The sequence below is a fragment of the Lepus europaeus genome, chromosome 4 (genome assembly GCF_033115175.1).
Source record: "Lepus europaeus isolate LE1 chromosome 4, mLepTim1.pri, whole genome shotgun sequence".
In the NCBI taxonomy this organism is placed as follows: domain Eukaryota; kingdom Metazoa; phylum Chordata; class Mammalia; order Lagomorpha; family Leporidae; genus Lepus; species Lepus europaeus.
Window position 1 is genome coordinate 126641256 of NC_084830.1, and position 23122 is coordinate 126664377.

The 23122-nt window shown below is 40.3% G+C and overlaps 2 protein-coding genes across 4 annotated transcripts in view; one reads left to right on the forward strand and one right to left on the reverse strand.

Annotated features, from left to right (window-relative positions):
• Nucleotides 1-1611: 1611 nt before the first annotated feature.
• On the reverse strand, nt 1612-20109 carry MFAP3 (microfibril associated protein 3). Of its 3 annotated transcripts, none has more exons than XM_062188798.1 (3): nt 20069-20109; nt 8059-8517; nt 1612-4936 (listed from the first exon to the last, which is right to left on the reverse strand). In XM_062188798.1, exons 2-3 carry the CDS (start codon nt 8351-8353, stop codon nt 4143-4145), a joined length of 1089 nt encoding a protein of 362 aa, XP_062044782.1. In that variant the 5' UTR covers nt 8354-8517; nt 20069-20109; the 3' UTR covers nt 1612-4142. The 3 variants fall into 3 exon arrangements, with proteins under 3 accessions (XP_062044782.1, XP_062044781.1, XP_062044784.1); XM_062188797.1 differs by lacking the exon at nt 20069-20109 and adding an exon at nt 19830-20054; XM_062188800.1 differs by lacking the exon at nt 20069-20109 and adding an exon at nt 19335-19767.
• Nucleotides 20110-20139: 30 nt separating this feature from the next.
• The window catches only part of FAM114A2 (family with sequence similarity 114 member A2), a 40163-nt gene continuing 37180 nt past the window's right edge, over nt 20140-23122 (forward strand). The window contains exon 1 of the mRNA XM_062188801.1: nt 20140-20202. The gene's annotated coding sequence lies outside the window, so the exon portion shown is untranslated. The remainder of the gene's footprint in view (nt 20203-23122) is intronic.

Sequence of the window (23122 nt, forward strand, 5' to 3'; positions counted from 1 at the left end):
GACTGCCTATTGCTGGACTTGAGAAAAAAAATGTCTTTTTTGGGGGGTGGGGAGAGGCTAAACCAGCACAACTGGGTTTCTGTCATACAGCCAAATACAACCTGAGAATTGTGGAGTAACTTTTAGTTGATTACAAATGCAACCAGTCATTAGTTGAAAATAACTGCTAATAAAACTGACACTGGATTCCATCATTAGCCCTTATATGGTATGGCATGTTACAGTTAATGCAGAATTAGTTTGTATGTTGCTGCATTTAATCCTCATGTTAATTCTTAGAGGCAGCTGTGTATTATTAACTCCTTTTTACTGAACCCCAAGAGGCTGAGTCACTTGAACATAGGTTGCAAGGCTAATGAGAGACTGAAGTAAAGGAATCTTTCCATATGGATAGGAGCTGGGTTTTGATTCTGACTGTGGTGTAAGTAATGCGTCACACTACCTACCTGTTCCCATTGCCTCCCTCTTGAGATCATTGCTTTTCTGTGCCCACTTCCCATCACCATGCATTAGCCCTACCACAGCTGCTTTGTTACCCTGCCAAATCTAATTATATGCTTTACATTTTTATCACATACTCTGTAAAACATGGAGTATATCCTTTTATCTCTAGGCCTTTGTTCAACCCTTTGCCTTTACTAGCAATGTTTTTACTTCAGCACTGGGAAATTATCAAAGTTAGGGCCATGGAGCATAGTCTAGTATCTGCAGATTTGTTGTGGGTAGGATATTGATCTGAGTGTGGCTTGCAGCAAGAAGAAAATATAGATGCTTAGTAAAAATATATAAGGTTGAAGTGGGTAGAGATGGTGGAATCCACATCACATGCAAAGCTCTTGTTTAATCACTGGGCAGGTGTTTGGCTAAGGTGTTTGGGTACTAGTCCTGGTTGCTCCTCTTCCAGTTCAGCTCTCTTCTGTGGCCTGGGAGGGCAGTGGAGGGTGGCCCAAGTGCTTGGGTTCCTGCACCTGCATGGGATACCGGGAGGAAGTACCCAGCTTCTGGCGTCGAATAGCTGCAGCACTGGCTGTAGTGGCCATTAGGGGAGTGAACCAACGGAAGGAAGACCTTTCTCTCTCTCTCTCTCTCACTGTCTATAACTCTCTGTCTCTCTCTCTCTAACTCTGCCTGGCAAAAAAAAAAAAAAAAAAAAAAAAAAAGTTGACCATATAAACATTATCTGAAATTTATAAATACTCATTTATTTTTTTTCATGAGAAACTAGGAGTTATGATATAAAGTTGAGCACTTTCAACATTCCCAGCCTAGATGAGAGACCACTGTGACTCAGAAAATACAATATATTTGTGTTACAATTGCTGGTGTGTGGAGACAAGGTTAGCACCCAGCAGGACAGGGTGGGTTCTAGAAAACAAGCATGCAGTGCTTTTGTGCCATTCTGAGACCCAACAAATTCTGATACAGGGTGAAATTACAAGCAGTGTATGGCACAGACTGGACCGAGAAACTCACGGTGGCTGTTGGACTGAAGGGAAAGCAGGCTGCAAAACACATGGTAATCAAATCACCTATAAACACACGTGGGGTATCAATTAAAAAGATGCCTTTCTGATTCTGCACTGGTAACGAATACATTAAGGTGCTTAAATGTTGAGTTTTGGTGAATTTATTTTACAAAGCAATCATTTCATTTTATAAGGACAATAAGGTTCATTAAATCACAATACAAAATTTACAAATGAGATGACAACTATTTTCAATACATATTTCTGCATAAAGGCATTTTTCAATAACTATAAAATCCAGCAAGACAAAAAGATAAATACACCACAGTTAACATTAGATGACTGTTTTAGTTTGCAGTTTAGGTTCAAAACATTAAGGATGATACAAAAAGATAACATTAGGCTATTAATTAAATATGAAAGTATTTGATACAGAAAATATCAGGAAGTGTTGCTTTTCTCCTCCTGCAAATGAGCTTTTCAAAAGAATACCATCTCTGATTAAGTTTTGACTTAGTTTAATTCCTCATAAATGGCACCATAATGTGGAAGATTCAAAGTAAACTAATTACTTTGGCCACCATATCAGGTCACCATTTTGTTTCTAAAATAATTTGTCCAGGATACACTGATGTACTTAAATATAACTGTGCAAACTTAGTTTTTTAAATACCTCCTCATGTGGGGCAAAACTATTCTGTATAATGTGACAAACTACATTCTAAGAGATGATCTGAAACTTCTACAGTACAATAGGGTTGAAGGTATTACCTGAAGATGTGAGGGATATTGAGGGGACTGTCCCAGACAAGGGATTTAAATTTTTTTAATTTTTCAAAAGAAATATTGTAGGAAGGGAAAATGCATTCCATAATCCATGATATGTTCAAGAGCCCTTGCTCTCACAGCCAAATGTATGAAAGCTGTTTTCCTTGAAGTGTAGGTCTATGAGCCAGGCTGGGCAAGCTTTGGCTAAATGGTAGCTTTTGTTTGGCTCTGGAGGTCTCCATGGAAACAGCCTGAGAGACAGAAAGGCAGCGCTATCATCTTTATCCATAATGCCATCTGATAAAACTGCACATTGATTCACTCATGCAATCCGGAGCAGGTGTGTTATTTCTCATAAGCCTGGACAAACGGAGGCATCAGTTCTACTGGTCACACTTTGAATTTCCTATCTTCCTCTAGTTGAAACCTTAAATTAAAATCCTGATTAAAACTCTGCACATTTCCCTCAGGAGTCTCTCAAGTATCGTTTCAATAATTAGATGCCAAATGAGGAAATGTGAAGCACCAAATGGAGCTCCACTGCCAAATTCACCAAACTTCCCACAGCTGAGGAAATTCTTCTGAAGCGTATTTACAATTTCACTCTATCTGATCTCAGCCAGGCAGGAAATGCCATCGTGAGTGCTTATTATACACAGCTGAACCAGGTGGCACCATGCATTGTTTTTCTTCCTCTTTATGTCTATATCTTTTGCGTGTCTGTGTGTTTAACATGGTAACACACTAAACACAGTTATGTATTTCTGGCAAGAGCTCCTCAGAAAGGCCACAAAAGCAGCCCTAGCTCAGTTATCTATCTGAAATACACAAAAACAAAACCTCCACAATAAAATATAAACAAAACAAGGAGGCATACAACCTTTAGCACCATATTTCAAACCAAAGAGGGCAAGAGTGCTGACAGAGGTGTAGAGAAACCCGGTTCTTGGGTATCTCCTAGAATGGGATCCCAACACAGAACCCATAAGTAGAGTCTAATACTTTACAAAAGGAAAGCCTGAGAATTCTGTTAAAAGAAATATCAAAATCCATGATTTATCAAACAAAATGATTTGACCTGTTCTTATTCTAAAAGCATCAAAGACACTATTCCTTAGGAACAAATAGCTCATGCTGGGAGATCAAATGGGAAATCACTGCCAGCCTCAATGACCTAAATGCTATCTCCGTAAGTTAAAAAGACAAGATGTTCCCCAAGAAGGACCGAATTACTCACGGAAAGTAGTTTGCTAAAGAGCAATTACTCCCTGATATCGGTAAAACAAGTCATTGCTACATTGAAGATTCAACTTAGCACATATAACTGTATACTACACATGGAGAACATCTAAATAATATACCCACACCTATGTGCATTATGGCACTGATGTGGAATCTAGATCCCAGAATAACATCTCAGCTTGATCCTTCCCCCAGAAAGGGAATAGAAGTCTAGGGGAAGGATTTACTTAGAGATATACTGAAGATTTTTGTGGTTTGTTTAGGGAATGGGTAAGAAGTTATACGGCTAGAAACTTCACATTTCAAGTAATGCAAATCCCTCACATTACTGATGGGAAAACTTGAGGCTTCAAAGTAAGGGTCTGATCTACCAACAGAATAAATGTGACCAGAAGAGAAGCCATGAGACTCCTAGTTAAGCACTTTTCCCATCACATTTATCTCTCAGGCTTCCTGAACTTTTAACATGCATCATTAAACCAGGTTTGAAGAAAAAGACTGAGAAATATCAGATAGGAAAAACCCTGCACTTTATCCAAGATTTCGGAAATTCACCTTCTAATCTGCTTACTAACGAGGGGAAAACCCTAGCCATTTTTTGGTAAAAATGTTATCCTGTAAGAAACAGGCCCCTTTCTGAGTGGTTTTTGTAAGTAGTAGGCTAGCTCACAGCTGCGAGTTTTCGTATGCCCCATCTTTGTAGCTGGAGTTAGGTTCTGCAGATCCTATATCATCTGGAGGGCTGAAATGAGTGCTGTCTTGAGAATCTGTACCAATACTTTTCGTCTCTGACTGAAGGTGGACAGAAACCTGAACTGCTATCTCTTGGCCTTGTTCATTCAGAGAGCCATCATCTGAATCTCCTCCTGGTGAATTACTCCGCCCCATCTCCGGGTTAATGACATAGATGCCACCCTGAGCATCCAAGGCCGGTCTCTCTTTAATTCTTTCCCCTATGTCATCAGGGTCATCCACTCGCACAGCCTCAAACATTTCCTCAACAAAAGCTCGGCAGTTTAGAATAAGGGGTGGAAGAGGAATGCTTCTTGCCAGTTCTTCTATGTAACGTGCAAACTCCATGGTCTTAAATTGTGTGACTTTGGCAAGCTCTAGGGTCTTGGCTGATGTGATGATGGGGATGCGTTTTGCAATCTCAAAGGCCTTCTGAAGTTTCTCAGCCCCTTCAGTTCTGAAAAAGTCATTGATGGCCTTCTCTGTCTTGCGAAGATGGCTGCTCATCATGCACAACCGTGTGACATTCAAGATGAGAGTGATTGTAAAGGCAATCAGGCAAACAATCATGTAGTAGACACTCATGTCTCCTGAGGTGAAGATAATTCGCAGGGTGACAGAGTAGGAGGCACGAAGTGGAGACGTGACAATACATGTATAGAGCCCACGATCTTCAAAGGCTACGTTGGTAATATTTAGGAAGTTATCAGAAACCAACCATTTTCCACCTGGTAATCCAACAAAAATGAAAAAAAAATTACAGCATAAAGAATATTATTACTGAATATCTAACTGTCTCATTGGTATGCTCTCTCTTTATAAAAGTATTTTGACTTAACTCAGATTCTCTTGTTTGTTTCAGTTATGTAAAAAAAAGGCAGACTGGTATGTCCACAGTCAGAATTTAATTAGCCTAGAATTTAAAAAGGAAGTAAGATTTTTGTTCCTGCCACTAATAGCTACCACAGCTTGCTTTTCATGGCTAGACATAAAAAGCCTTTCAGGGAGAGAGGTAGGTACATAATACTAAATCACTAATCTTAGCAAAAAATTTTTTATTTGCATGTGTATCTATATCACACTCTCCACCTATACATTTTCATATACTAGAAGCATATGCCTCAGAAGTAACAAACAATAGTTATTTCTGGGATAATGGGTTATAAATAATTTTCATGTTTTTATTTAACTGTTCACTTTCTACAATGACACTATATAGCAAGAAACAAAAGTTATTTAAAAAAACTCTAGCATTTAATACACTTGTTCAATTGCTTGCTGGCTAATCTGGCATGCCTTGGAAGTGTCAATTTGTTTTGTTAGGAATGGTTTGTTGATGATGATATCTTGATTTTCTGGCAAGAATAACTGAAGCATAAGCCAAGGACATACATCACAAGTCAGGATAAATGAACATGTTGGCAAAGAGAATAAAATTGTCCTTAAGATGTGTATGCTTGTTTTAAATCTAAAGCACATGGTCTCTCTTTGGTTTATGAAGATATCCTCATTCAGGGAACACATGTATAAAAGTACATAAGAGTATAAAAAATAAAGCATACTGACCACCTGCCATGATTCAACATCCTTTGGTGACTTGGCTTTGCCTCCACAATTTCCACCTTGTGGCAAATTCTTGAGTTCTCTCTGCTTTAACTATGTAAGCCATTCAAAGAGGATGGATGGGCTAACCTGCAGTATGAGTGTGTGTCCTAAGAAATGGAGGTGGTATGATGGGAGAGGCTGGTGCATTACTTCAAATCTTTGTCATCCCCAAGAGTCTAGGGTTATGGATTATTTTAGTGGCACATAAACAGTAAGCACTCTGGGTTGTGCCCCTTTTGTTACCACCCAAACTTATCTAATTATATAACTATTTTTAAGAACTGTCACTTCATTAATGCAAAAGAGGAGAATATGTAGCTATATTCATATTCATAGCTACATATTCTATAAGCTTCTATTTTATGAACTTGGAGCTATAAAAAGGATACCCTTTGAAACCAAGGTATGATGAACTAGACTCCATTCATCAACCACTGCAGTATGACCAAAATCTAGACTCTAGCTCACTTGCTGGTAATAGCTCAAGATTTATGAACCTCATATGAGACAGACATGCTCTTTAAAATCCTCTCACTTGAGATTCATAAAATTTAATACCATACTCCAGGGCTGCTGCTGAAGGCATCCATGATAGGTATTCGTAGCAAATAGTAAAGGCAAAATAGGAAACTAAACTGTCATTCCTCTTGGCTGGTCTTGTTCTAATCTAAGGTTTTGTTTACACAGCCAGGCTGTAATGATCACATTATTTGGCTAGGATACCTAGAGCCCAGAGGAGACAGGAGTCTAGTTCAATGAGTTCAAATACACATGATGTTCAAAATATACATTGTGGCCACCATTCCAGAGATTCTGATTTAACAAGTACATATGTTAAAAAGGCTGATTAATGATTTAAACTCTTTTCATCCTTGGTGACCAGTGACTTGTCTGCAGAGGTTACAATATTTGGCATACAATTCTGTCTCCTTTTCTATTTTCCACCTCAATATGGATAACCAATATCCTTTATATTTAAGGACATTAAACTATCTACCTAACAAAACAGAAAAGGTGGACTTTTCTTAAGAATAGTTTGTGGGGAACCTAGAATTGATCTCTATCTCTTTGGCTTTTCATGATGAGTTCTTTTTGAGATACTTTATATAACTCAGGTACTCATTAAAAAGATTTTTCTAATAGAAAAATGATTAAGGAAACAGTCTAGATTAGGATGTGTTCACAGGTCCAGAAATAGTAAAATTAAATAAAAACCTGTCAAAAGGGAGACACTAGTGGTTGCATTATCATCATGGTTCTGAGTTTTAGGACTGAGTTATCAAAAAAATGCAAGAGAAACTTTCCTGTTTGCCATTAAGAAATAGAATAGAAAAAAAATGGAAATATGTAGAGTTCCTCAGTACCCTTCTAATTCTCAGAGGAACTCAAGGTTTTATGCAGAGATTTATTCTCATTTTAAGAAATACACTAGGCACTGGTATTGGGGCACAATGGGTTGAGCTACCATTTGGGATGTTGGCATCCCATACTGAAGTACTGGTTCGAGTCCCAGCTGCTCTGCTTCCGATCCAACTCCCTGCTAATGTGCATGGGAAAGCAGTGGATAACAGCACAATTCTCTGGGTCCCTGTCACCCACATGGGAGACTTTGATGGAGTTCTTGGCTCCTGGCTTCAGACTGGCCCAGCCCTGTGGCCATTTGGGGAGTGAACCAGTGCATAGAAGATCTCTGTCTCTCCCTCTCTATGTAATTCTGCCTTTCAAATACATTTAACAAATAAATCAATAAATCTTTAAGAAAAACAGTAAAAAGAAACATGGATTTTCTCTAATATTTATAGGAACCTATTTGAGAGCAAATAATTTTATATTAATGACACATTTTCTGAAGTCTAGCCAAAACCCTTCTTGATCTATTCACAATGGGCCTCTTCACTGAACTATTCACACTGTAGTGAAGGTGAATGGTTGCCTGCATAGCTGTATGCAGCAGTGCTGATTTGGTCTACCTTCAATGAAGGAAACCATCAAGACAGAAAATAGCCCATTGTTATCATGTAAATACTTTTTAATTTATAACTAATCTTTATTCTTTTCTTCATTGAAATAATTATAATTACTTTGCTTTTTTTTCTTAGAGGCACAACACCCCAGGCTTTTCAAAGTTTTAAGCTATTCATCCTGGCACCTCAATCTTTGAGATTTCTCATTGACTATATCCTGAAATGAAGAAGAGAGAACAGGAAATGAGTCATCTTGATTAATTACACCTTGACACAGTTACCTCTGCCTCTGCCATCCAGTCGCTGTCCTTTTGAGTTGTACCAGTGGACATCTTCATAGTGACTGATTGTGAGAAGACACTCGATGGAAACACTAGTTCCTTCTTTGGCTATGATGACATCATCACCCAAGTGTGAGCCTGCTGAGAGTTCAAAGCTTCGGGGAAATGATGCATTGTAAGAAGTATCATTTGTTCCCAGTGGGACCATTTGGCCGAAGTCCACATCTTCTAAAACAAAAGCAGCTGGAACAGTAACACTCACCACTAAAATGAATAAGCAGCAATGCAGCTTCATGGGAAAATGGAAGAAAAATCTTGTTTAGATTTGGAGAATCCAAAAGCTTTTATACAAAGGTACTGTGTGTAATTTATTGCTTGGTAGGGAAGTTTTCCAAAAGAGTGCTAGATCCAGGTATAGCTTAAAGTCTTCAGGATTAAAAGATGAGAGCAGAGACCAACCTGAAAGAAAGCCAACTGATTTTAACCAACTGAGATTCATAATGGGGTAAAACTCTGTATGTTCCAGAAATAAACAGATGTGACACTGTTAGAGTAAATGGTACTCATACAGAGATGGGAGAAAAAGCACTGAATTAGCCAACAGCAGACCTAGATTCTGGTCCTAGCTTTGCAACTAACTAGCTTTTCAATCCTGGCAAGTAACATTCTCTCTGGGCTTCTGTTTTCTCATCTGTCAAATGAGAGATTGGATGAGATAATCTCTAAGGACTCTTCTAGTGCTAAAAGGCTATGATTTTATTTCATTCTGACAATTTGTATGCAACAGGGAGCCAATGAAGCTAAAATATTTAGTATAATGATCTTTTATTTCAACCTGTACCGCTACCATCTGTTGTCATATCAATAATGTAAATCAAATAGCATATCATAATCATAACCATGGAGCTCAAAATTTGAGTACAAAGACATAAATAATGTAGGGCACTTGTAGTTTTTTGCCTTAATGTTAGGAAGAAAATTGTATTTCCTGCATATACATAAATTGTTACTGACTTATGAGGCCAAAGAAGCTCCCTTTTGGGCATGAATGTTAGACAAATGAATTTTCCTTTAATAGTTTGATCAATATTGAGACATAATAATACAGTATCTTTACCAGTTTATAAGAATACCAAATTTCCAGCTATTAAAGTCTGTAAAATTAGCTAAAGTAGCTAAGAGAAGAATTGACATCTTAAGTGTCTAACTAGTAGAAATGCAAATATAAAACTACAGGGAAAGGTAGTTAGACAAATTTAAAAGAGCCAAATATCACTAATAAAAAGCAAAAAATCATTCCAGTCTAAGAATCCATGTGTTTATGGGCACCTTCCTGGTAATTTGATTTCCTTTTTAAATCACCAACTCTCAAAGGAAAATTTCAACTTCTACTTGTGTAAAATATGGGAGGAACTATCTAGCTTTATTTCTTGTAAAGATCCAAGATAATTAGTTTTGGAAATGACATTTACCCACCTTTATACTTACACAGAGGCTGTTTGATCATAGAACATAAAAAACAATGGCTCATTCTATTTTGTCATTAAACTTAAAGTTTGAATTATAATAACTTGTAAACGTCATTTAATTTTTATTAGCCCCTGAAATGATGATTGATTAATGACAATAATTTTCTAATTTTTAAGACTGAAAGATGGGCATTTAGAATAAAACAAAAAATTTTAGATCTAGTCTACACATGATAGACTGAACATGTTTATTTCCATTTCTTTCTAAAACTCCATATAAATGACACTGAAGAAAAAAAGACCTGAGAATAATAGGGAATCTTAGAAATGATCCAATCCAATCTATTCCACTCACAGTGACTTATTCCTTAAGAGTATGCTAGAAGTTAGCAGGAGAATTCAGATTAGAACCTGGTCTTTTTAAAGAATGGGTGATGGCAAAAACAACAGAAACAAAGCTTACTGAATGATAGCCATATGCTAGGCACTGGGCTAAGGGCTTGACGTGTAAACTCTCAAGATCTTTTTCATTACAAGATATACAACAGTTGGAAGATATGATTTTATCCTTTATTCTAGACCTGTGGTTCTCAATGGTGATGGGCTACAAGTGTTGATACAGTGCTTCAGGCTTTCCATAGTACTTTGATAAGTTCCCTGGAGGTTGAACAAAGTATTTTCTAAACTTCATTCATTGCTTCTACTGTCAGTCTTTTGATTTTTTTTTTTCATATCTGAGTATCTAATAATTATCATTTATGCTTTTTCTTTAACTCATTATTTTATCTATATACATTTTAAAAGGAAACTGTATCCACCGGCATCACGGCTCAACAGGCTAATCCTCCACCTGTGGTGCCAGCACACCGGGTTCTAGTCCTGGTCGGGGCGCCAGATTCTGTTCTGGTTGCCCCTCTTCCAGGCCAGCTCTCTGCTGTGGCCCGGGAGTGCAGTGGAGGATGGCCCAAGTGCTTGGGCCCTGCACCCCATGGGAGACCAGGAGAAGCACCTGGCTCCTGGCTTCGGATCAGCGCGGTGCGCCGGCCATAGCAGCCATTGGAGGGTGAACCAATGGCAAAGGAAGACCTTTCTCTCTGTCTCTCTGTCCACTCTGTCAAAAAAAAAAAAAAAAAAAAAAAAAGGAAACTGTATCACTTTTGTGGGTTAAAAAAACTGAACACATAAGCACAATGAAAACAAAGTATTATTACTTTCAGAGACACTGCCACCTGCTTTGAACTCTAAGTTGGAGGCCTACTATTTTTGTAGGGAATCAAACACAAAGAAACAAAAACCTCCATAACCTCTAGCTTACTTTTTTTTTTTTTTAAAAGATTTTATTTATTTATTTGAGAGGTAGAGTTAGGTGGGGGGGGGGGTGGAGACAGAAAGATCTTCCATCCACTGGTTCATTCCCCAAATGGCTGCAAAGGCTGGAGCTGAGCCTATCAGAAGCCGGGGCTTCTTCCAGGTCTTTCACGTGGGTGCAGGGGCCCAAGCACTTGAGCCATCTTCTACTGCTTTTCCAGGCCATGGCAGAGAGCTGAATTGGAAGAGGAGCAGCCGAGTCTTGAACTGGCACCCATATGGGATGCTGGCGCCACAGGTGGAGAATTAACCTATTGCAACAGAGCTGGCCCCTCTAGCTTATTCTTATACTGCCTCATTTCTCATCCTGCCATCTCTTTCCTCCTCACTCTTTCTCACCACTGAGTCTAGACTGGAGGTATCCATTTTTATCTATTCAACACTACCTACTGAGCACCTACTATGTGTCAATTTACTGTCCTATAGGCAGTGTCTCTGCCTTCTTGGAGCCCAGTCTGGTAGATACTACAGATACTAACGAAATATATACAAAAGTTGTCTAAGGGAAAATACAGGCTGCCATAAAAGGACCAGACATGGGGAGCTAATTATCACAGAGGACCACCCTGAGAAAGCGAGGTATGCAGCAGGACCTGAGGGATAAACGGGCATCAACAATGGAAGTGCTGGAACCGGTGCTGTGAGGTACCTGGCTAAGCCCCCACCTCTGTTGCCGGCATTCCATATGGGCAGCGGTTCGTGTCCCAGCTGTCCTCTTCCAATAAAGCTCTCTGCTATGGCCTGGGAAAGCAGTAGAACATGGCCCAGCTGCTTGAGCCCCTGCACCTGCATGGAAGTCCTGGAAGAAGCCCCAGCTTCAGATCGACTCAGCTCTGGCCATTGCAGCCATTTGGGGAGTGAACCAGTGGATGCAAGATCTTTCTGTCTCCCCCTCTCTGTCTGTAACTCTACCTCTCAAATAAATAAATAAAATCTTTAAAAATTAAAAAGAATGGAAGTGCTCCAGGTAGAAGACTAGGGCACTAGAAAAGAACAGAGGGGTCACTGGTCAGAAGGCGTTCAGGAAAAAGCTTAAGTACTGACAGTGAGAGGTGGCAGGCCAGAGAATGCTGGGTCTGATTCTTTATTCTGCTGGGAAGATGGGCCCATGGTGAAATCAGAGTTGGACTTCAGCTATAACAGTGGCCGAAGTGAGTGAAGGAGATACTTGTGCAACATGAAGATGTCAAAGACCGGAAAGGCTAAGAATTGGGGCAGAGCCAACTAGAGGAATGGTCACATTACCTGAGGATCAAGGCAGATGGGGTAGAAGAACTCAAAATAGAGGAAAAGGATTCATTCTTCTCACTCTGAGATCCAGGAGCTTTGGGAGAATGAACAGGCTCCATGTGAGTGGCTACAGGGCCACTAGTGTCCTCAGAATCAAGGGGTTGGCACACAGTCCTGCTGCATGCAGTCCTGTTTTCATGTAGCACCCCTGAACCTCCCTTCAAGGCCTGGCTATTCCTCTCCCAGGATCCAGAGCATACACCTGGATAGAAGATGGCTTCTCCCTGACTCCCCAGAGCCCTCACCATCTGTACTACTCATCTGGCTCTGGTATGTGCTGCTCTGTACTGCTAGTCAGTCTACTCCATCTCACCAATGAGCCCTGATTCAGGCACAGACTTCATTTTTTACTGCTCTACAACATAGCTAGCACATGCTCAATACATATTTAGTGATGGAGATTAGTCTAAATCTGATAAACTATGTGATAGGTTTTCATAAATTGAACATTGTTATGCAACAGGGATCCCAATTATTCACACTGACATACTTTTACTAACACTTACTATAGCCTTTGTGATAAAAGCAGCCAACAAATAGCCTCAGAAGACCTTAAAGTACCTAACGAAAGGCATTCTTCATACTGACTACCACCCCTCAATGTCTTCATTTGCCATCTTGTTCCAGAATATAATGGTGAGAATAAAAGAGCACCAAGTTCAGTTTCCAAATCAGGAAGAATATCACAGTCACCCACACAGCTTGTTAAATTTTACACTTCTGGGTCACATCCAAGACCTAGTGAATAAGAATTTATGGTATTTAATTAGCTCCCTTGGTGATTCTAAGACAGTTGAGTCCACAGACTGATCTCTAATGGCCTCAGCCAGCAGCAATCCTGCCTAATGGAAACATTTCCAACAACAAAGAACTACTCACTCACATTCCACTCTGGATTTAGATGACTCTTAAACAGTGTAACTGAAGATCTCTGATAAAGGCAAGGTAGCACAGGAGACTCTAGAGCCAGAGTCCCTGGATTTGAATCCTGGCTTTGACTAACCAGCATTGCAACTTTTATAAAACACCTCTATGCCTCAATCCCTTCATCTTTAAAATGGGAAAAATAATAGTACTTATCTTTACTGCATTATTATGAACTCTGATTGAGATAGTATACATAAAACACCGAGTCTAAGATTCTTAGATAAGCTCTACAAATACATATTTTGCTTACTATGGATCAAACAGGCCTTGTAAGTGGAGCTGGGCCTCCACCCATGTTGTTACATTGTTTTTACATGTCCTGAGTTTGCCAAGGAGAACCTTTGCTATCTACTTAGCCTCTGACTGGTGTGTTTGAGCCCTGCTTCTATCTTCTTGGGTCCAGAAGGAAATCAATCCATAGGCTGACTAATAAGAGTCTTTGTGCTTGGAATTAAGACACATGTGGGTCAGACCATTTGAAGAAGAGGCACACAATGGGGCCAAGGAAGTTGGGTTTTGGCCACTTACACAGACAAGTTGAGAGAAGGCACAATGGGGATTGAGAGAATGCTAAGACAGGAGTGAGAGGGCACTTGAAGAGGGGCAGGTACGGAGAGAGAAAAACAGATTCACGCATGTTACTCTGGCTTCTGACTCCAACACATTTTTTTCTTTTTAAAGAAATAAGCATCTCTATTCAATTTTCTTCAGAGACTGAATGTGTAAATAAGAAAGCAAATGGGAAATGGTTAGGTAAAAGAAAAAACATGAAGTTCAGCAAAAGTGATTGCACTGTGGCTGTGGCTACAGATAATCCTCACTATGGATCTCTATTCTCCTTACACACTGGAATGTGGCCAGCAAACCGGCCTGTGCGGGCAGGATTGCAGTTCCTGTTTTGAACAGTCAGTCACATGACTACCAGAAGTTTAGAGCAACTCACAAAACAGGGTACAGAAAAACATTATGAACACCTTAATCTGCTATTAGGCCAAGGGAAGCACAAGTAGCCGGGTACAGTGATCTCCTGCTAGGGCAAACAGGTCTTGTAACTACCTTACATGCTGTCAATACCAGGCACTTCATACTCACACAAGTGGCATCCTGGATTCCAAGGACTTCTGACAGGAACTACTAGGAGACACACCCATGTGCAGCTAAGAGGCTGTTGGCAAGTGTTTGACAAAACACAAAGTGGGGGGAACAGGATATCCTTGATGTATTTCCCAATACCCAGTCTTCTCTTAGGTAAGCTGGGTTGGATAGGTTTCTGCTACTTGAAATAGAACTGTATCGACTGCGATGGTTTCAGCAGCACTGAAAGACCTGAATGATCAGGATCTTTCTGCTCATTCTAGCCTGACTAAATCAGCACAGAAGAATCAGGGGCCCATCACATGCAAAATGAAGTACCAGGTGCTGTGAGCGATGCTCAGGTGAATTAGGACACTGTCCTATATCTTCAGGAATTTACAAATTAGCTTTGACAGAGGTAGAGGCAGAAACAGCTAACTACACACAAGGCACTGTGAAAAGTAACAGAGACGTGCAATTGTCCTGTAAAGGCAAAAGAGAAAGGAGGAATTGATGAATTTTAGAAATGCAATTCACTTGTAAGTTTGGACTACCCACAATAATATGCCTGTTATTGTGCATATTATGCAGCTAACATTTGAAGTGGGAAAACTGAGGGATCAAAAAGGAAAATCAAAGTGCCATCTTCCTGTAAACAGAGAGGGCTCTACTCTGCTTGTGGATAAAGTTACTTGGTATAAATTTTATATTACCTTTCTTCATCATTAATAGTAATATAACTGATAACTCCTTTTTCATCTTTTAGGTTTTTGAGAATAAAAGCTTTGCTAGGATCATGAATAATCAGAAATGTAGATGATTTTACCCTAGAAAACCATTCTGAATACTATTTTAAAAAAGGAGAAAGAAGAGAGCCTGTAGCTGTTATCCCTCACAGATTGCCTTGTTGCTGTTCTTGCCAACTTCTAAGAGAAGAAACATTTCCATTCTGTTCCAATTTTCTCAACATAAGTAAATAAGGAAGTGATGTGGCTGATTTCCGTTCTGATGGCTCAATATTAAGTTGGCTGAGGAAGCTGCTGTTTGCAGAAAGAGTTCTGGGATAACTCAGATGGGGAAAACACTGATGCCCAGATGGCACTGCTTTTTTGCTCCAATTATACTGGGATATTAATGCTTCCTTCTCCATAATTAAACGTGTTCTAACTGTATTTACAGCTCATCCGCTCTTCTCTGCCTGCACTGTCATACTTGGAAAATGGAGGAGTTCCTACACACCCAGCACACAAATTGACAAAGTGGCATTCTGAATTGGCAAGAGGGAAAAAGGCAAATGAAGAACAGACTGTTAGCACTACTCTATCCTTTGCAATGAACAAACACAAAATTGTTCTGCTTATACTCAAGTATTGTTTTAGGGAATCTGTATCATGAAAAAGGTTAGTAATACTCAAACAGAAATCACCATTTTGAGGCTCATTTACTTAAAGGTTTCTAACTAAAATAGCCCTTATCCTCTCAGTAGTATTTTGGAACCATCATGCACCTCAAACTTCAATACATATTCTGGCACACTAAGAAACATCTTTTTTGGTATTTATTTTTACTAGAGCTTTGCTTCTAATCCATGATTGCTTCAGTTATACCTGTAACTTTTGTCCTTTTTGGCATAAGCATGAGTAGAACAGTTACTAGGTGCAAGTAACAAAAAAAAAAAAAAAAAATCAATGAAACAGGCTTAGATTTGATTCCTCTGATCACAATTCTTTCTTCTATAGTGTGAAACATCCCCTAGTACGGTGTTTTAAACTTAGTGTGTCTAAAAGAGAACTCCTCACTCTTACATCTATTTGTCTGGTATGCAGATTGGTGATAGCCACATAATTTTTCTAGTTTTAAAATACCAATATTTTAATATTATCACAGCTCACTGACTCGGAGAATGGGCTCTGCAGTTAAAGTACCTGATTCTACCCCTGAATGAAGCCATGGGTTCCTGAGGTCTTAAGTTTTCACACTGAATATGATTATAAACAGTAACTAACTCGTTAGTGTGGGTAAATTATAAACAGATGCTATTACTATCATTATTGCACCTTCTAGATGTCCTCAACACAGACCCAAGCAAGGCAAGGAAATTTTAAAAGCTAATGGTGACTTTTCGTTGACCATTGAGATAAACTTAAAATTCTGGTCTGGCATTCATAATTTTCCAGGAATAAGTCAGGCTGCAGAACAGAAATCAGGAGATAGAGCCCGTCAGTGCCTATGTACACAATAATAGCTGAGGCCAAGTCTGGTTTCCAGCTGCACCTCTATCACTAGTTAGCTACAAAGTACTCTAGTAGTCTGTCTCCTCATCTGGAGGCTAATTACCATCATCGCTGCTTTTTCCGCTTAATTTTTTTTTAAAAATATTTTTATTTATTTGAGAGGTAGAGTTACAGAAAGTGAGAGGAAGAGACAGAGAGAAAGGTCTTCCTTCTGTTGGTTCACTTCCCAAATGGCCGCTATGGCCAGAGCTACGCTGATCCGAAGCCAGGAGCCAGGTGCGTCCTCCTGGTCTCCCATGTGGATGCAGGGGCCCGAGCACTTGAGTCATCCTCCACTGCCTTCCCAGGCCACAGCAGAGAGCTGGACTGGAAGAGGAGCAACTGGGACTAGAACTGGTGCCCACATGGGATGCTGGCGCCGCAGGTGGAGGATTAACCTAGTGCGCCATGGTGCTGGCCCCTCTGCTTAAATCTTATAATCTTCCTAATTTTTTTCACCTGGGCAGAAAGCCGCAATGAGGCTTGTTTTACTATTCTCTCTAAATGACTTTAAAGTACTGGGTCTAGCTGTTCCTTTTGCTTTTAACTTTCTGTCCCATTCATGATCCTCTCTTTAACATACAACTTTAATTTCATCTTATTTAGAAAGCCTTCTCATAAAGTTTTAATTTTAGATGAGTTTCTTTCAGTCTTCCACCATATTCAAAAGTATTCTATGGTAAGACTTATCACAGTTGTCCTCTTTTTTTTTTTTTTTTTACCAATTAGCTACCCATTCAAAAGACTGTAATGTAGGCTGGCATTGTGGAGCAGTGACTTAAGACCCAGTTGCCCTGCTTCTGATTTAGCTGCTTACTAATGAGCCTGGGAAAGCAATGAAAGATGGCCCAAGTCCCTGGATCCCTGTCATGCACGTGGGAGACTAGATGCAGTTCATGGTTTCTAGCTTCAGCCTGGCTCAGCCCTGTTCTGGCCATTTAGGGTGTAAACCAGCAGACGGTATCCTTCTGTCTATTCCTCTCTGTCATCCTGCCTTTCAAATACATCTTAAAGAAAAAAAATCTGGAATAAGTAACAGTCTAAAAATCTTCTCGGTTTGTACACTGGGCCACTGGCTGTTGCAAGTGGTCAGCATTTTGAGTTCAGACTCTCATCAATTTGGTAGTCAGAAAGGTGATGCTACAACCTTCTAACTTCCTAGAGTTTTAGGCTCTGGAAACTAATGCAGAGATTTGAAGATAAGCAAATACAGCTTTCTTGATTTTAGCAGACAGAATGCTCTAAGGTGGAGAATTTGATCTATTTCAGATGTTCTCAACTGTAATTTTTAAACCTCTTATATCAAATTAATCTTTGGTGCTTTTAAATATGCTTATTTCTGGGCCCTATTCAGATTTATGTGGCATCTGCATTTTTACTGTGCATATGGGTTGCAATCATTTATAGATCAAGCCCACTTTTCTTTTGTCATGACAATACCATAATGCAGCAATTCCCAAAGGGTGGTTGGTGTAGGGATTCTATGGTGTCCCTGAGACTTCTTTCAGAACTACTTTAACAGTAACACTAAGACATTTGCTTTTTTTCCATCTCATTCTCACACAACAAGGTGCAATTTTCCAGAGGCTATTATGATGAGTAATATCACAAGAGAATGGATGTAGGGGATATAAGATTTTAGCTGTCTTCTATCAAACCAGATATTCAAAGGCAAAACAATGCCATTTTCAGTAGCTTTAATTTTGGAAAACATCTTTTTAAATCGCTACTTATGCTAACATGTAGTGAGTTTACTATTTTAAAATGAATTAATAACTTTTTTTGAAAGTTGTGTTTTGGGGGCCGGTGCTGTGGCTCACTTGGCTAATCCTCCGCCTGAGGTACCAGCATCCCATATAGGCACAGGGTTGCTCCTCTTCCAGTCCAGCTCTCTGCTGTGGCCCAGGAGGACAGTACAGGATGGCCTGGGTGCTTGGGCCCCTGCACCCGGCTCCTGGATTCGGATCGGTGCAGTGCCGGCCATAGCGACCATTTGGGGAGTGAACCAGTGGAGGGAAGACCTTTCTCTCTGGCTCTCTCTGTCTATAACTCTGCCTGTCAAATAAAAAAAAAAAAAAAAAAAAGAAAATAAAAAAGTTCTGTTTTGAGGTCCAAAACGGTAAGAACTCACAGCTATGTTTAAAAATGTAAAGGGAGGCCGGCGCTGCGGCTCAATAGGCTAATCCTCCGCCTTGCGGCGCCGGCACACCGGGTTCTAGTCCCGGTCGGGGCACCGATCCTGTCCCGGTTGCCCCTCTTCCAGGCCAGCTCTCTGCTGTGGCCAGAGAGTGCAGTGGAGGATGGCCCAAGTCCTTGGGCCCTGCACCCCATGGGAGACCAGGAGAAGCACCTGGCTCCTGCCATCGGATCAGCGCGGTGTGCCGGCCGCAGCGCGCTAACCGCGGCAGCCATTGGAGGGTGAACCAACGGCAAAAAGGAAGACCTTTCTCTCTGTCTCTCTCTCTCACTGTCCACTCTGCCTGTCAAAAAAAAAAAAAAAAAAAAATGTAAAGGGAGTCTAAGACCAAAAGGTTTGAGTGCTGCTGCTGTGCTCATTATCAGCAGCATTTTAAGTGTCTTACCAAGATTCCATACTCGAGACTCAAATTTTATCCAGTTTTCACTACAACAGAAAATAAGAGGAAGTTGTCTACTTTATATTTATACATATTTTGTTTTTTTTGGAACAGGCCTTTAAACAAGTTCCCAAGATACTGATAAATCTAAATTTAGAAAACCACCATGAAAATCAAAGGAAAACATCCAAGGGTTTTAGGAAGTGATAACAGTTGTATCTGCACACTAAGACAATTCTCAATGCTGACAATACATGGGGTTGGAAGCCGTGACTTCTTTAAAGGCCAAATCTTCTCACCTCTCAGGGATTCAGTTTTTCATATCTGTAGCGCTGTCTTTCCTGGCTTTGTCGCTCTGCATTTCATGCCTTCCCTCTGCTCAAGGGCAACTGAATACGATGAGGGGTCAGAGGTAATCTTAAGTCCCTAATGAGAACATGTCACTCTTCTGTTTTCCACTGAGATGCAAGTGTCAAACTCCTTTCGCTGACTCAAGAAGACTGGGTGCCCAAGTCTCAGTCCTCACCTCCCTCCATCCTCATCTTGCTGCTTCTGCCCAGCCATTGTGGCCTTTTTCTTTACCTTGAGCTTGGAATCTGTCCCACCATAAGGCCTCTGCACTTACTACTCCTTCTGCCTGGAATGCACTACCCAAATCTTCGCAAGGCTTACTGCTCCCTCAAATCGTTCTTTCACATCATCCTGTTTAAATTTCTTTAAAGTACTATCAGCTTAGACAGTCTTGTATACTGACTTGCCTATGGTCGGCTTGGCCCGTGAGAACGTCAGCTTACTTGGAAGGTGGGCCCGTGTTCCCTCTGAACCGCTGTGTCCCCAGCTCCCAGGATAGCTCCTTTCAGGTATTCGGAGCTCAGTAAAACCTTCGAGGAGAGAACTGCATCCAAGCCAGGCCTTCAAAAGCATGGCGGACACTCCATCCTACTTCACATCGGAGCCGGACCACCAGCTCCGAATCGAGCCTTCGTGCCCCTAGCACCTCCCTTGCAGAGATCCCCAGCGAACCCTCACTCACCGGAGCGGCGCCGACCTCCTTCCGGCCCGAGTGGCTACTTGACCCGGAAGTGTTCTCGAGCAGTCGGCCCCGCCTCCACGTTGCTGGAGTACTTCCGGCACAGTAGCAGCGGCGAGTCGGCGTCGGTGATTGCGGTGAGGGTGGCGGTGGGCTAAGTGCCGGGCTTCCTGGGATGGGGCAGCCGGGATGTGAGGTCCCCAGAGGCCGAGGCAGTCGAGGTTGTTGGGCGGCTCGGATCCGGGGGAAGAGGCGGGTGCGGGCGCTGTGGGACAGCGCTTTGCATATCGAGGCGCTGTGTGGATTCTCATCGTCAGCGTCTGATAACTTTGTTGACCCTGCGTGTCCCGTTGGGGAAACGCTCCTGGACGCGGGAAGACGTGAAAGCGCCTGTTCTGCTGGTGTAGAAACAGCCGCCTTGGTAACGACAGTAAGGATACAGATAGCCGCGACGGGCACTGATAGCAGCTGTTACCTCGTGGGAGGTTGTGTGCCAGTCCCTGTCCCGGGGCCCTCGCACACGTCGCGCCCTGGAGTCTTGAGAGAGACGTACAGCCGAGACGCAGTTAACGTCACGGTTGCTGCAGCACAGGCTTGGAAGAGAGTCTAGCTCCATAGCTGGTGCTCTTAGCTACTAAACCATACCGCTGTCCCCTCGGTAAATGGGAGGAAGTATATACGGGTATAAGTGTGCTTTGTTTATTTCTTAAAAATAACAGCTCAGCCATCCTGTGAATGTCCCAGCAGTTGGGGTTTTCTCCTCCAATTTTAATAATAACACATCACTGAGTACCTGGAAAACCTACAAAACCTTAAATAGTGTAATTTTACCTACCCTATATTTATTACCACTTTTTTTTTTTTTTTTTTGCTTTTCCTGCTGGATTATGTATGAACCCATTGAGGATGGGATAGTACCGTTATCCTAGTAATCATAGTAATGATAATTGTAACGATAATATAAACAGCCATCACCACAAAAATTCCCTTCCAGCTTAGCTCAGAAGTCTGGAACAACCTAAGTGCTCATTAAAGATTTGTTGCACAAATGAGAGACTAGAGATAACCAGTGCTTAGTATTTTTAGTAGGTCTTTCCAGCTTTTTATAAAATCACATGAATTAAATGTATAGAATATGTTTTTTACGTATATCCTCCCAATAGTATGCTGTATGTAATAATACTTACTGTAAGAAAGAGCATAAGATAGTTAAAAAAAAAAATCCAGAAAGTATTCATCTCCACAAACCAGTGATTGAACTTTGTGCAATAATTGTGTAGTCTTACCTGTTAGGCTCTTGGAGTGAGTTGAACTGAAATTGTGTTTTATATTAGTTTTTCTTCTCAAACCTTGATGCATAGTAGGTACACAGAAAATGTTTACCAGTGAGTGAATTTACTTTGTTCTTCTAAATTGATAAATCAGTTGGTAATTGTAGCCATATTAGATTTCTGTATGTTTTTGGGAATGTATGAGGGTTCTTGAGGAAATTTATGAAAAATGGTATAAAAATGTAAAGTTGTTTTGAAATCCATGCAGGTTTTTTTTATAGTATGCATTTCCACGAATTTTAAAAAGGCTCAGGCCTTTGCATCAGTTTCAAACTTTTTTTTTTGCACCAAAATAAACTTTTAATTGGTTTTCACAAAATTTCTCAAGTACCCTCATAAGGCACTTGTGTATCTGTGCCCATATAGTCTAGGCTCCTTGGTGTTTTTTCAATTTATTCTCAAGTCTTATGCTTCCCCATCATTCTTCTCCCTGCTATATTAACTATTTCAGGTAAATCTGTATTCCACACTGTCATAACTAAGCTTTGAGCTTTCCCCTGTACTATTTCTATACCCTCTAATTCTCTTATTGGCATCTTCATCTGTCAAAATCCTGAGGACCCTTTGAGACAGGTAAACTCAAAGGCATTTTGCCTGTAGAGCTTAATCAGATAATATAAATGAGTGAAGGAGATTTGGGTAGAGATTGTGGGTAACTGGATAGCAGCGCCCTGTTTAAAAGAGCCCATCAAATCAAAGGTTTAAATTAAAGATCTAAGACTATGAAGTTGTTGGAAGAAAATGTAGGGCAAAAACTCCAAGACATTGGTCAAAGGTGTGACTTCTTGGACAAGACCCCCAAAGCACAGGCAACAAAAGCAAAACTAAACAGATGGGACTGTATCAAACTCAGAAGCTTTGGTACAGCAAAGTAAATGCTAGAGTGAGAAGATATTTAACAGACGGGGAAAAATATTTGCAAAACACCCGTCTGACAAAGGATTAATATCCCGAATATATCAGCAATATGAAAAACTCAACAACAAAAAAACAACCAAGCCAGTTGAGAAATGGGCAGAGGGCTTCAATAGACTATTCTCAAGAAGTACAAATGGCCAATAAATACATGGAAAAATTCTCAACATGACTAGCCATCTGGGAAATGCAAAGTAAAATCACAATGAAGTATCACCTCACTCTGTCAGAATGGCTAAAATCTAAAACACAGTTAAAATGTTGGTGAAGATGTGGTAAAAGGGGAACACTTAAACACTGTTGGTGGGAATGTAAGTTAGTGCAACCACTGTGGAAAACGATGTGGAGATTTCTTTAAAAACTAGAAATAGACTTGCTGTATAATCCAGCAATCCCATTACTGGGTACCCAAAAGACTTGAACACTATATACCAAAGAGATATGTATACCACCTTGTTTATAGCAGTACTGTTCACAATAGCCAAAGTTTGGAACCAACCAAGGTGTCCCATCATCAGATGACTGAATAAAGAAAATGTGGTATAAATACACAATGTAATATTCAGCTGAAAAAAAAATGAAATTCTACAGTTTGCAGCAAAGTGGATACAAGTGAAGGACATCATGTTGGATAAATTAAACTGGACCTAGAAAGACGAATACCACATGTTCTCCCTTATATGTGGGAGTTAAAACTGAAGAAACAGAAAAGAGAAGAAAAAAAAAAGAGATGTCTTTGTGTATCAGTATTGCTGCAAATATAGTTTTATAAAACTTTTATAATTAGTTTTATAAAACTTTTATAACCTTG

Excerpts from the sequence above, each read along its gene's own strand:
- MFAP3 (XM_062188798.1), bottom strand. The coding sequence starts at position 8,353 with ATGAAGCTGCATTGCTGCTTATTCATTTTAGTGGTGAGTGTTACTGTT. Across the intron at positions 4,937-8,058 it reads ACTGGATGGCAGAGGCAGAG|GTGGAAAATGGTTGGTTTCT; the intron begins GTAACTGTGTCA and ends TTGGATTACCAG.